At 49.0% G+C, this 14,456-nt stretch overlaps 1 protein-coding gene across 1 annotated transcript in view; it reads right to left on the reverse strand.

Annotated features, from left to right (window-relative positions):
* The window catches only part of TNXB (tenascin XB), a 141,602-nt gene that overhangs the window by 80,534 nt on the left and 46,612 nt on the right, over window positions 1-14,456 (reverse strand). Inside the window, exons 16-23 of the mRNA XM_015407589.1 lie at window positions 11,859-12,146; window positions 10,039-10,044; window positions 8,816-9,103; window positions 5,256-5,543; window positions 3,896-4,183; window positions 2,481-2,768; window positions 1,510-1,797; window positions 558-845 (exon numbers count right to left, since the gene is read on the reverse strand). Coding sequence (XP_015263075.1) covers window positions 558-845; window positions 1,510-1,797; window positions 2,481-2,768; window positions 3,896-4,183; window positions 5,256-5,543; window positions 8,816-9,103; window positions 10,039-10,044; window positions 11,859-12,146 — 2,022 coding nt within the window. The remainder of the gene's footprint in view (window positions 1-557; window positions 846-1,509; window positions 1,798-2,480; window positions 2,769-3,895; window positions 4,184-5,255; window positions 5,544-8,815; window positions 9,104-10,038; window positions 10,045-11,858; window positions 12,147-14,456) is intronic.

Raw genomic sequence — 14,456 nt, forward strand, 5'->3', positions numbered from 1 at the left:
AAAGTGCTTTAGAAGAACTACAAAGTATTGCCTTTGTTGCTGCAAGGAGGACCCATTACAAAACAGCAGTCTCAGGATGCTTGCCTGCCTTTAGAATCTTTCAGTATTTGGTGACTGGCCCCAGCCCTCATGGCAGCCATTTTGTGGCTGGCTATAGTCCCCATGGTGGCCATTTTATGGTGGCATCCACTCTATTTCCTCAGAATTCTAGAAGTGCCCAAAGTCTGAATAACTTTGGGGATCCCTGGATTACCGGATGAAGGAATCAATTAAAGAAAAGAGGTAAAAGCTGAATGAAGGAGGGAAAGTTGCAAGTAGCCATGTTATAGCCACCAGACTCTCCTGAAGCACTCTATGGTATCTGGATATCCCACTTTTCCCTTGATGAATGATATTTAAATGTCTAGTTCTGCCTTTTGTGTCAACAAGATCAAGTTTAATTATCTAAGTCTTAAAACTTATGAGGAAAATTAGCCTATTAGTTAGAAAGAGTGACCTTCCTAGGAAGGACACTTATTAAGATCTTCAAAAGGTCCGAAGAACCTCCCTTTGCTCACCTGTGACGGCATCAGCAGAAACAGGGCCGAGACGCTTGTGGCCGGAGACTCCGTAGAGGTTGAACTTGTATCTGTGGGAGGGAACCAGGTTGGGGACGGTGACCTCGCGGGATCCTCCGTCCACAGGCAGGGCCTGGGGCTGTCTGTCTGCGTCCTTGTACTGAATCAGGAAGGAGTCAAAACTCCCTGCGGGGACGGTCCAGGAGAGACGGGCAGAGTCACTGGTAACATCAGAGACTCTGAACTCCTCTAGGCTGGGCTGGACTGGAGGTGCTGTTGGTAGTGGGGCTGAAAAACCAACAAGGAACAAATCAATGAGAAAGCTATTACTGAATGAAAGAATCACAAAAAGAATCAGAAAAGGCCGCACCAATGTGGCAAGAGTAATTTATCTTTTCAACATATTTCTATCCTGTTTTTCTGTAGATAAATGGGACTTGAAGATCTGTCCTTTTATTATTTATTTATTTATATCCCATCTTTCTCCTGGGGGTGGGGGGAGGAGAAGAAGAAAAGGAGGAGGAGGAGAGTTGGATTTATATACCATCCTTCACTGCCCAAAGAAGTCTCAGAGCAGCTTACAACCTCCTTCCCTTCCTCTCCCCACAACAGGCACTCTGTGAGATAGGTGGGGCTGAGAGAGCTCTGGGAGTACTGCTCTTGAGAGAACAGCTCTCAGAGAACTTGTGACTGACCCAAGGTCACCCAGCAGCTGCATGTGGAGGAGTGGGGAATCAAACCCGGTTCTCCAGATTAGAGTTTGCTGCCCTTAACCACTACATGATACTCAATGATCCTCAAATATCTAGTTTGTGTCAAGCAGATCAAATTTAATTATCTAAGTCTTAAAACTTATAAGGAATATTAGCCTATTAGTAATAAAGAGTGATCTTCTTACAAAGGCCACTTATTCAGGCCTTCAAAATGGTCCTAAGAACCTCCCTTTGCTCACCTGTGACGGCATCAGCAGAAACAGGGCCGAGACGCTTGTGGCCGGAGACTCCGTAGAGGTTGAACCTGTATCTGTGGGAGGGAGCCAGGTTGGGGACGGTGACCTCGCGGGATCCTCCGTCCACGGGCAGGGCCTGGGGCTGTCTGTCTGCGTCCTTGTACTGAATCAGGAAGGAGTCAAAACTCCCTGCGGGGACGGTCCAGGAGAGACGGGCAGAGTCACTGGTAACGTCAGAGACTCTGAACTCCTCTAGGCTGGGCTGGACTGGAGGTGCTGTTGGTAGTGGGGCTGAAAAACCAACAAGGAGAGAGCTGTTACTGGATGAAAGAATCACAATAAGAACAAGAAAAGGCAGAACGAAGGAGCAGCAACAATGTGGCAAGAGTAATTTATCTTTTGAACATATTTGTATCCTGTTTTTCTGCAGATAAATAGGACTTGAAGATCTAGTTCGGCCTTTCTATTATTTATTTATTTATTAATATCCCATCTTTCTCCCGGGTGGGGGGAGAAGAAGAAGAAGAAAAGGAGGAGATGGAGAGTTGGATTTATACCCCCCCTTCAGTGGCCAAAGAAGTCTCAGAGCAGCTTACAATCTTCTTCCCTTCCTCTCTCCACAACAGGCACTCTGTGATTTCGGTGGGGCTGAGAGAGCTCTGAGAGAATTGCTTTTGAGAGAACAGCTCTCAGAGAACTTGTGACTGATCCGAGGTCACCTAGCAGCTGCCTATGGAGGAGTGGGGAATCAAACCTGGTTCTCCAGATTAGAGTTCGCCGCTCTTAACCACTACATGATACTCAATGGTACTCAAATAACTAGTTCTACCTTTTTGTGTCAAGCAGGTCAAATTTAATTATCTAAGTCTAAAACATTATGTAGAATATTAGCCTATTAGTAAGAAAGAGTGACCTTCTTATGAATGCCACTTATTAAGGCCTTCAAAAGGTCCTGAGAACCTCCCTTTGCTCACCTGTGACGGCATCAGCAGAAACAGGGCCGAGACGCTTGTGGCCGGAGACTCCGTAGAGGTTGAACCTGTATCTGTGGGAGGGAGCCAGGTTGGGGACGGTGACCTCGCGGGATCCTCCGTCCACGGGCAGCGCCTGGGGCTGTCTGTCTGCGTCCTTGTACTGAATCAGGAAGGAGTCAAAACTCCCTGCGGGGACGGTCCAGGAGAGATGGGCAGAGTCACTGGTAACATCAGAGACTCTGAACTCCTCTAGGCTGGGCTGGACTGGAGGTGCTGTTGGTAGTGGGGCTGAAAAACCAACAAGGAGAGAGCTGTTACTGGATGAAAGAATCACAATAAGAACAAGAAAAGGCAGAACGAAGGAGCAATAGCAATGTGGCAAGAGTAATCTATCTAGTGAACATATTTGTATCTTGCCTTTCTCCAGACAAATGGGACTTGAAGATCTAGTTCGGCCTTTCTATTATTTATTTATTTATTTATATCCCATCATTCTTCCTGGTGGGGGGAGGAAGAGGAGGAAGAGAGTTGGATTTATACCCCGCCCTTCACTAACCGAAGGAGTCTCAGAACAGCTTACAATCTCCTTTCCCTTCCTCTCCCCACAACAGACATCCTTTGAGGTAGGTGGGGCTGAGAGAGCTTTGAGAGAAACAGAACATTGACTGACCCAAGGTCACCCAGCAACTGCATGTGGACAAGTGGGGAATCAAACCTAGTTCGCCACTCTGAACCACTACATGATATTCAATGATACTCACAGGGGTCGTTTCGTAGAAAAAGAGCTAGGGGAACTCATTAGCATAACTCATTAGCCTGACATCACCGGAAGTGTGTCATAAGGCCACACCCCCTGCCATCACCGGAAGTGTGTCATAAGGCCACACCCCCTGCCATCACCGGAAGTGTGTCATAAGGCCACACCCCCTGCCATCACCGGAAGTGTGTCATAAGGCCACACCCCCTGCCATCACCGGAAGTGTGTCATAAGGCCACACCCAGCTACCTCGGAGAAGCTCCTGGATGGGGCTGGGAGTCCTTGCAGAGGCCACGTGGAGTGGCCTCGGCCAGGCAGAGGGGGAGGACGCCAACTTACCCTCCTGCTTCTTCCTCCTTCTGCAACAGAATGAGGCTGGAAGCAGAGGGCAGCCGGAAGAAGGGGCGGGGCTTCGTCGTGTGCCCCGCCCCCCTGCACCTCACTCGGGGGAACTGCGATCCCCTGCAATCCCCCCCGAAATGACCTCTGGATACTCAAATATCTAGTTCTACCTTTTCGTGTCAAGCAGATCAAATTTAATTATCTAAGTCTTAAAGCTTATGAGGAATATTAGCCTATTGGTTAGAAAGAGTGACCTTCTTATGAAGGCCACTTATTCAGGTCTTCAAAAAGGTCCGAAGAACCTCCCTTTGCTCACCTGTGACGGCATCAGCAGAAACAGGGCCGAGACGCTTGTGGCCGGAGACTCCGTAGAGGTTGAACCTGTATCTGTGGGAGGGAGCCAGGTTGGGGACGGTGACCTCGCGGGATCCTCCGTCCACGGGCAGCGCCTGGGGCTGTCTGTCTGCGTCCTTGTACTGAATCAGGAAGGAGTCAAAACTCCCTGCGGGGACGGTCCAGGAGAGACGGGCAGAGTCACTCGTAACATCAGAGACTCTGAACTCCTCTAGGCTGGGCTGGACTGGAGGTGCTGTTGGTAGCGGGGCTGAAAAACCAACAAGGAACAGACCAAGGAGAGAGCTGTTACTGGATGAAAGAATCACAATAAGAACGAAAAAAGGCAGAATGAAGGAGCAGCAGCAATGTGGCAAGAGTAATCTATCTAGTGAACATATTTGTATCCTGCTCTTCACCAGTTAAATGGGACTTGAAGATCTAGTTCTGCCCTTATATTATTCATTCATTCATTCATTCATTCATTCATACCCCGCCTTTCTTCCCAGTGGGGAGTCAATGCTCCCTCTAAGGCGTGGAGTCTTGCGAGCAAAAATTCTACTTTGTGAGCTACTGGCATTAAAGTTGTGAGTGAGCAATTTGGCTTCTGCATAAATTAGTTTGCTCTGGAGCCCTCCTTCCTGAGCGAAGACAAAAATGTGTGAGCCAGAAGCTAAAAAACTGTGAGCTGGCTCACACTAACTCAGCTTAGAGGGAACACTGATGGGGACCCAAAGCTGCTTACGTCATTTTCCTCTCCTACGGGTTTTTTGTTTTTGTTTTTTTTGGGTTTTTTTGTATTTTTCATATTTGCGTGTGTGTATGTGTATGAATGTGTGTGCACCTGGAAGTCATAGCGACCTCTGGTTACTGACCCCTACTGGGGGCCTGGAGGATGAGAGGTGGCCAAATAAAGCCTGCCCCCACCTCCCGATTCTGGTATTCTAAGGAGGTCTCCCATCCAAACACTTGCCAGAGTCGACGCTGCTTAGCTTGCAAGGTCTGGCGAGGTCGGGCTTGCCTCGGCTATCCAGGTCAGGGCTCCTCTCCTCCATTTTATGCTCACAACAACCCTGTGAGGTAGGCTAGGCTGAGAATGTGTGACTGGCCCAAGGTCACCCTGCAAGCTTCCATGGCAGAGTAGGGATTCAACCCTGGGTTTACCCAGATCCCAGTCTGGCACTTTAACCACTACTCTGCACTGCCTCTTGGTGGCTAGCCGATCAGACTTAATTATCTGAGTCTTAAAAACTATGAGGAATATTGACTCATGAATTATCTTAAAAAATGAAGTTCTTATGAAGGCCTGCTAGAAACGTTCCTTAGAGGCTCCCCTTGCTGACCTGTGACGGTATCTGCAGAAATGGGCCCGAGCCGTTTGCGTCCAGACATTCCATAGAGGTTGAACTTGTATCTGCGGGAAGGAGCCAGACTGGAGACGGTGACCTCACGGAAGACCCCCTCCACGGGCAACGCCTGGGGTCTCCCGTCAGCATCCTTGTACTGGATCGTGAAGGAGTCAAAGGTTCCCGTGGGGACGGTCCAGGAGAGGCGGGCAGAGTCACTGGTGACGTCAGAGATGGACAGCTCCCCCAGGCTGGGCTGGACTTGTGGAGCTGATGGTAAGGGGGCTGAAAAACAGACAAGGAGCAAATCAGAGAGAGAGAACTTACTAGACAGAGGAATCAAAGAAGGAGAGAGAAAAAGGAAGAACAGAGAGGAAAGTTGGGATTTGTCACATATGGCCTTCAAGCTACCCTTAAGAACTCTTCAGGGTCTGAGTGACCCTAAGATGCCCACAGTTGCTTTCCCTGAAAGTCCATTCTTTCATTATATATAAAAAATATCTGATGCAAAATTGTCATATATGGGTAGGGTTCTTCCTCAGTGTCGCAAATAGCTCTGCAAACTGTTCAAATTATGAATGTAAATTTGCCTAGACTTGTCTGGTCGACAAATAGTTCTTCCATTACTTCCATTCTGGGTGATGGGCAAGGAATGATACAGAAAACCAAAGCCCTTCTTTCTGATCATCAGAGATTGATTGATTGATTTAAGAAAATGTATACTTGCTTCTCCTGCTCTAGATAGCTTGTAACAGAGACCCAGGCTGTGATCACACACACTAAACAATCCACTTCCAATGCACTTTCGAGTTGGATTTTGCCAGTTCACACAGTAAAACCCAGTTGTAAATCGGATTGAAAGTGGATCGTGTGTATGACCACAGCCAGAGGCCCATTCTGCATCCAGCATTCGCTCCGCTATTTTACCAAACCCACGTTGGAACAGAAATTCCCCTCCACACTGCATGCCGGCTTTGACTTCCTCTGATCTCTTGGTTTTATGGTACTGTCTGCATAGATTTATGTCCGTTCTTTGGCCGTTCAGGGGTGACTCTACAGTCAGTACTGCTTGTCCCGGGGTATCTGAATGTTGTTTTGAGCCAAATCTTCTGTCCCAGTGTAGGTTTGGTAAAACAACGGAGCGAATGATGGCCCCAGTCTCTAATCTTTCTTTCCTCATTAGGCATTCCCACGTTCAAGCCTGGAGTCCTAATCAGGAGGGCCAGAAGCCTGTATTTTCCTCTTGGAGAATGAAAGTTACCTCAAGGTGCTGAAAATTACACCTGATGCTAATTTCTGTGGGACCATGGCCCAAAGCACAGGATAAATAGACACCCCTTCATCCTGACCATCAGGGCTATTTTTGGGCAGGAACGCACAGGAACGGAGTTCCGGCTGGCTCCCAAGTTGGCCACGCCCAGCAGGAACTCATTAGCATAATAGGCCACACCCAACAGCAGAAACTCATTAGGATTGGCTACATTAGGGGTGTGTGGCCTAACATGCAAAGGAGTCCCTGCTACAAAAAAAGGCCCTGGGTTTTGACAACAAACAAGGTAAACAGAATGAGAAGCAAAAGGTGGGTGTGGCTGGATAACCACACTTCTGGTACCATGGGGGTGCGGCCTAATGTGCTAATGAGCTGTGCTGTCAGGGGTGTGGCCCAATATGCTAATTAGTTCCTGCTGTTGGGTGTGGCCTATTATGCTAATGAGTTCCTGCTGGGCTTTTTCTACAAAAAGAGCCCTGCGTGACCATAACATGAAAATAAAAGGATAATACTCCTGAAGGTGGTGTCCCTTTCTGGTATCCCTTCACATGGGAAAGTGAGGTCTGTGGTAGCCTGATCCAGGGCTTCCTCTGTGGTGGCCCCTCTGGTATGCGGCCGCTAGAGATACGCTGAGCACTTTCCTAGATCCTGGCTCTTTTCATTGCAGATTGTAAAACCATATTGTTTCTGGGAGCTTTTAAAAGTGGCCAACTTTTGGTTTCTGTGATTCCGAGCAGGGAAGGAGAATGGTTTTAGTGGTCAGGGCTGTGGTAGGGTTGCCAAGTCTGAGCTGGAAGATTCCTGGAGATTTTGGGGGGTGGAGCCTGAGGAAGGTGGGGTTTGGGGAGGGGAGGGACTTCAATGGGGTATAAGCCACACAAACTGCCATTTTCTCCTGGGGAACTGATCTCTGTAGTCTGGAGCAGGGTTGCCAGGTCCTTCCAAGTCCTCGGTGAGGGACTTTGGGGGGGCCTTACTGGAGGGGGCAGGTATGTCCCCGATGTGATGATGTCATGCAGAAGTGACATCATCACGTTGCGGACCAGTGCCCCACTGCTTCTCACCAAAAGCGTTTGTGGCTTGGAGTGCAGGTGCGCGGCCCCCACTTCTTCCCAACAGCATTTAAAGAATCCCTTTAAATGCTGCTGGGAAGGGGGGGGGCACCATGCACGCCTGCACTCCAAGCCATGAATTTGCAGCCTGGAGTGCAGGCACACTTCCTCCCTCGTTCCTGCAAAATGTAAAGGGCCCTCCAGCTGATCAGCGCACCACGTGCTCCTGCCGGCCAGCTAGAGGGACCTTTAAATCTTGCAGTAGGGGTGGCCGGGTGGTCACTATTAGGGGCAGGGCTTCCTCCCCACCGGCCAGCTGGCTGGCAGTGGGAAGGAGCCCCTGAAATATGGGGAACCCCCGCTGAGGACGGGGAGGGGGGTCGGGGAACCCTACTCCGAAGATCAGCTGTAATTCTGGCAGATCTGCCCCACCTGGAGGATGGCAATACCAGTTTGTGGATTTTTATATGTTAATTTTATTTTTGTGCTAATTAGCCAGTTTGGTGTAGTGGTTAAGAGTGCAGGCTCTGATCTGGGAGAACCGGGTTTGAGTCCCCACTCCTCCACATGCAGCCAGCTGGGTGACCTTTGGTCAGTCACACGTTCTCTCAGAGCTGTTCTCCCAAGAGCGGTCCTCTCAGAGCTCTCTCAGCCCCACCTACCTCACAGGGTGTCTCTTGCGGGGAGAGAAGGGAAAGGAGTTTGTAAGCCGCTCTGAGACTCCTTGTGGAGGGCGGGGTATAAATCCAATCTCTTCTTCTTCTTCTAGTGTAGTGGTTGGAACCATTTTAATACAGGATTTTAATAAATAAATAACAGAGAAGGGCAGGAGAGAAAAGCCAGAAATATATTAAAAAAGACTTCTTTGCTGCAACGGCTGAGGGAGGGGGAGGGGAGGGCGGGAGAGAACAATGGCGGCTTCCCTGCCCTTCTCAGCAGCGGCCAAAAATGTGGTGTGGGGGTGGAGGCAATGAAGGAACATGATGACAGGGCTTAAGTATGCCTGCATGTAATGAGGCAAGGAGGAGGATTTGACAAGGGGAAGCCGTTTCCAAGATAAGCACAGCGTTTAGCTCTGACCTCAGCGGCAGCCCGGACAAATCCAGTCTTTGATGCTTAAAATCTGCAGGAATATCGACTACACAGTTCCAAGATACGTGTGTGTGTGTGGGGGGGAATCACTTAGTAGGGCCTACGGAAGATTTACGAAACCACCCCACTCCACCCTTGCTGACCTGTAACGGTGTCGGCAGAAAGAGGGCCAAGGCGTTTACGGCCGGAGACTCCGTAGAGGTTGAACTTGTATCTGCGGGAAGGAGCCAAGTCGGAGACGGTGGCTTCACGGAAGACCCCCTCCACGGGCAACGACTGGGGTCTCCCGTCAGCGTCCTTGTACTGGATCACGAAGGAGTCAAAGGTTCCGGTGGGGACGGTCCAGGAGAGGCGGGCAGAGTCGCTGGTGACGTCAGAGACGGAGAGCTCCCCTAGGCTCGGTTGGGCTGGTGGAGCTGTTGGCAAAGGGGCTGAAAAACAGACAAGGAACAGATCAAAAGGCTAGCCAACTCCAGATTAGATGGGAGAGCTTTGCTGCTTGGGGGGGCAACAGTGGGGGGGGGCTTATAGAGTTCTGGCCCCATTGGTGGACCTCCTGATGGCACCTGGTTTTTGGCCGCTATGTGACACAGAGTGCTGAACTGGAGGGGACTGACCCAACTTGGCTTCTCTTAATTTCTTAAGATTGGGAAGTCCTTGGAGATTTGGTGGCAAAGACTGGAAGTGGGCAACATTTGGGGAAGATAGGTGTTGGGTGATAGTGAGATATTGAAAAAAATGGTATTTAGCAGAGATAACTTTATTTATTTATTTTAACTTTAGACTTGATATACCGCCCTAACCCCCCCCCCCCCTGGGGTGGACACTGGGCGGGTCAAAATTCTAGCATGGGAAGGGTAACTGGGATGAAAATAACAACAGAGCATAATCGGCTACATCCTTACACTACAAAGACAAAACTAGAAGAGAAGAGAGTATGGCTACTCTTCTTGTTCTTCAGAACACCAAACAAAGACGGGAAGAGAAGCCATAAAATGCTAATACACCTTGACACTTTAGTCCCAATCAAATTCCTAGGTCAGGGAGAAAATTCCCGGGTATTCTACAGCTAAAGAACATTGGTTACATGAGAAACATGTGACTTCCTGTGAGTAACATAAACAAACCTTTAACCCCAGATATACTGAGTGTTTTCAACTTGTAATACCCAACAGTAGGGGCCTCAGCGGGGTATAAGATGAAGAAGAGATCCCCCGCCCTTCACTGCCCAAAGGAGTCTCAGAGCAGCTTACTATCTCCTGTCCCTTCCCCTCCCCACAACAAACACCCTGTGAGGTGGGTGGGGCTGATAAGAGCTCTTTTGAGAACTGCTCATGAGAGAACTGTGACTGACCCAAGGTCACACCAGCAGCTGCATGTGGAGGAGTGGGGAATCAAAGTCTGCGCTCCTAACCACTACACCAAACTGGCAGCATCTGTCAAAGAAATATGTACTGTGTGTGTAAACGTGTTATACTCATTTGTTACTTAAGTTGTAATTCCCTTGTTATATCAATAAAAGTTGTATTAAAAAAAAGAAAAGAAATATGTCGGGGAGGGGCCGTGACTCAATGGAAGAGCCTCTACTTGGCATGCTGAAGATCCCAGGTTCAATCCCAGGCATCTCCAGTCAAAAGGATCATGTAAAAGGTGAGGTGAAAGACCTCAGCATGAGACCCCGGAGAGCCACTTCCAGTCAGAGCAGACAATACTGACCTTGTTGGACCAAGGGTCTGATTCAGTGTAAGGCAGATTCTTGTGTTGATAGCTGGGATTTTGCTGAGTACTAAGAGGCTGGCTAGTTGCCTAACTTATATAAATAAAAGAGGCTGGCTATCTGCCTAACTTATATAAAATAAATAAATAATCCATTTAAACAAACTTGCATTTTTTTGTTTAATATAGAATATTTCACATCAACACATGAAGCCACACCATTGCCCCATTCAGGTTGGCGCTCTCTGCTCAGGTAGAGGTCTTTCCCATACCTGCTCCCGGACCCTTTTAAACTGGAATGACTGGGGACTGAACCTTCTGCATGCCAAGCAGATGCTCTACCACTGAGCCAAGTCCCCATTCCTCCCTCCAATCTAGGGAGGAGGAAAGGAACTTCTTCTTTTTTGCTGCAGCCAATTTATGGTGATCCCTTAGGAGTTCTCAAGACATGAGACGTCCAGAGGTGGTTTGCATTGCCTGTCTCTGTGTACAGACCCTCGACTTCCTTGGTGGTCTCCCATCCAAACGCTGACCAGGATTGATCCTGCTTAGCTTCTGTGGTCTGGTGAGATTGGTCTGGCCTGAGCTATCCAGATCAAAGCAGGAAAAGGACTACATAGGGCGCAAAAGTCCCTCTTCTTTATTGCATTGTGAGATCAGCTCTGAGAAGCCACAGTGCTTAACTTGGAACTATTGGCTGACTGCCTCTTTCCCCTCTCTTGTGGAGCTTAAGGGAGCACACAAAGAGATCACCAGGAGGTTTTTCAGCAGGCATGGACCAGATTGAGACCAGTTTAGCTACCAGCAAGGCAGCTGCATTGTGCTCCCTTCAACCAAAAAGCTATTCACAAGATCCAGGACAAACACAGGATGGCACAGATGCCGTCAAACAACCAAACATCCTAGCTTAACTCACTCCTAAGCCCTTGCTATGAAGGTAACAGCATTCACAACTAACAGAAAGCAATGTGAATATTAGCACCATTGGTTGGCATCTGATGAAAGATGTGTAGGAAATAGGATTTACCTTTGGTGTGCGCATATATATTGCTGGAGGGGAGGTCTATCAGTGGCTACCAGCCATGGTGAATAAAGGGAGCCTTCACACTGAGAGGCACCAATCCTCTGAATCCCAGAGCCAGGAGGCAACATCAGGGGAAGGCCTTGGCCTCTATGCTGTGTTGACTCTCCAGAGGGACTGGCTGGCCACTGTGTGAGACAGGATGCTGGACTAGATGGACCCCTGGTCTGATTCAGCAGGCTTCTTCTTACGTTCTTACGTTTGTACAGTTATATGTTTCAGTTCATTTAATCTGATGTTTACAATGTCATATCTAATGTGTCAACTTCATTATAATGGATGGGATGTTCTGCTTGAACATTGCATGCGAGCAGTGCTTCCTACGAATTTTTTTCCCCTTCTCATTTTTAAGAGCCACAAAACGTCAAAGCCCCCCCCCCCTTGCTGACCTGTGACGACATCAGCAGAAATGGGGCCGACGCGCTTGCGGCCAGAGAGTCCGTGGAGGTTGAACTTGTATCTGTGGGAAGGAGCCAAGTTGGGAATGGTGACCTCGCGGGATCCTCCGTCCACGGGCAACGCCTGGGGTTGACCCTCTGCATCTCTGTACTGGATTGTAAAGGAGTCAAAGGCTCCCGTGGGGACGGTCCAGGAAAGGCGGGCAGAGTCGCTGGTGATGTCAGAGACGGACAGCTCCCCTAGGCTGGGCTGGACTGGAGGTTCCGTAGGCAAGGGGGCTGAAAAACAGACAAGGAGCAAACCAAAGACATGGCTGTTACTGGATAAGAGAACCACACAAGGCGGAATGAAGGAGAGAGAGTTGCCAGTGGTCAAGCCATCCTGAAGACCTCTCCAGTACCTTGCTGGCCCTAAGAAGCATTTCACACGAACACATGAAGCTGCCTTAACTGGTCCATCAAGGTCAGCACTGTCTATCCAGGGTCTCAGGCAAAGGTCGTTTCACATCACCTGCTACCTGATCCTTAACTGGAGATGCCGGGGTTTGACCTTGGAACCTTCAGCATACCAAGCAGACTCTCTTCCACTGAGCCACAGCCCCTTCCTTACACAGTTGCTTCCCCCTTGAGACTGTTGTTTTAGTTAAAGCAGAAAAAAGTAAACCTCCATGGGATAAACTATCGAAGATGCCTGGGGCTTTGCCTAAGTATTTTCAAACACATAAATAAGTAGGGGAAAGCGCACTAAACGGTCGCTGCCGATCCAAATCCCTGGTCCTAATACAAACAACCTCCACACAACATCTGTCGAGTAGAGCCAAGCGCCAAGAAGAGCTCGGCAACCTGCGTCAATTATTTCACTCGAAGCAAATCTGCCGACATGGGTTTATTTGACAGGGCTGCTTCTCTCTTCCTCCCTGGCTTGGGGATGGGAAAGAAACGACGCAGGACACCAAAATCCCGTCCCCCTATTTGCGTTGTGAGAGCAGCTTTGAACGATCGGAAGCACACAACTGTATAATGAAGAACTACTACGTGATTGCGTTCAGAACCCGTGGAATTCAAAGTACAGAAAAGTCTGGGCAGGCAGGATGGTCATCTGTGCACTCACCAGGCCAGGCCAGCAGAACTGAACTAGACAACCATAGCCTGGAATCAAGAGCTCACCAAAAACGAAGGCTGGTGCAGTCCAATAACCCAGCACCTCATCCCATCTCAGCTCATTCCTAAATCCTTGAGGTGGTGAAGCAGTACTTGTGACTGCCTGGAAACTATCTGGGAGGGACTGTGGCGCAGTGGTTGAACATCTGGTTGGCATGCAGAAGGTCCCTGGTTCAGTCTCTGGCCTCTCCCATTAAAGGATCTGGAAGCAGGTGGTGTGAAAAACCTCTGCCTGAGACCCTGGAGAGCCACCGCCAGTGTGAGTAGATGATGCCGACTTTGATGGACCAAAGGTCCGATTCAGCAGAAGGTAGCTCTATGTGTTCATGTGAATATAAATATGCCTTATTGGTATATATGTAAGTGCCACAAAATCAGAGCTGACTTAAGGTGATGCCAGCACGGGGCCTTGATGGCAAGGGAGAAGCAGAGGTGGTTTGCCATTGCTTTCCTCTGCAGAGGCTTCCTTGGTGGTCTCTCATCTAAGTATCGACCCTGTTTAGCTCCCGAGCTCTGACAAGATTAGGCCATGCCATGCCGCCTTGGCTCCCAGCTTATTGGCACAAGACACAGAAACAAGGATTTACCTGCAGTATCTATGTTTCTGACTGCATACTGATATGCTGCCAATATAGTTAGCAAAACATTTATGTTGTTTTACCAAAGAGGCCACATTTAAAAACTCTAGTTGGAAAAGCTTCGAATTTGACTAGCACGTCAGGATTCTTTAATATTACCTTTGGAATTTTAGGGGGGGGGGAGATGACTTTGTTGTAACCTAGGACTGGACAATAAATGAGGAGGAGGAGGAGGAGGAGGCGGAGAAGCAAGAGGAGGAGATTGGATTTATACCCCACCCTTCACTCGGAGTCTCAAAGCGGCTCACAATCTCCTTCCCTTACTCTCCTCACAACAGACACCCTGTGAGGTAGGTGGAGCTGAGAGAGCTCTGAAGGAACTGTGACTGTCCCAAGGTCACCCAGTAGCTGCGTGTGGAGGAGTGGGGAATCAAACCTAGTTCTCCCAGATTAGAGTCTGTGCACTTAACCACTACACCAAACAAGATGGACTTCATTAACTGGAATCCCTAAAATGAAACTTAGATGTCCCTTTATCTTCCATTTTGATGTCCATGATATACATCTATTCATGTAAGGAAAAATGTGAACCATTATTTTGTTATCCACCACTGACCACGGCATCTCACTGTCAGACCCATTAGGTACCCATTAGGTACCTACTGTCATGCCTGCCCCTGACCCAGCGCCTGGGAGCTCTGAAACTGAGGACTCCATGCCTTTAACACCATCGGAGGCACGGGAGTCTTTGTCAAACCTAAGTGCCGGAAAGGATGAGCACCAGCCTCCAGAACAGCCTGCATCTGAAACCGATCAGGCAGTGCCTGGCCCCAGCAGCACGCCCTTATTG

Source organism: Gekko japonicus, unplaced genomic scaffold (assembly GCF_001447785.1).
Source record: "Gekko japonicus isolate JY-2015 unplaced genomic scaffold, Gekko_japonicus_V1.1 scaffold1238, whole genome shotgun sequence".
In the NCBI taxonomy this organism is placed as follows: domain Eukaryota; kingdom Metazoa; phylum Chordata; class Lepidosauria; order Squamata; family Gekkonidae; genus Gekko; species Gekko japonicus.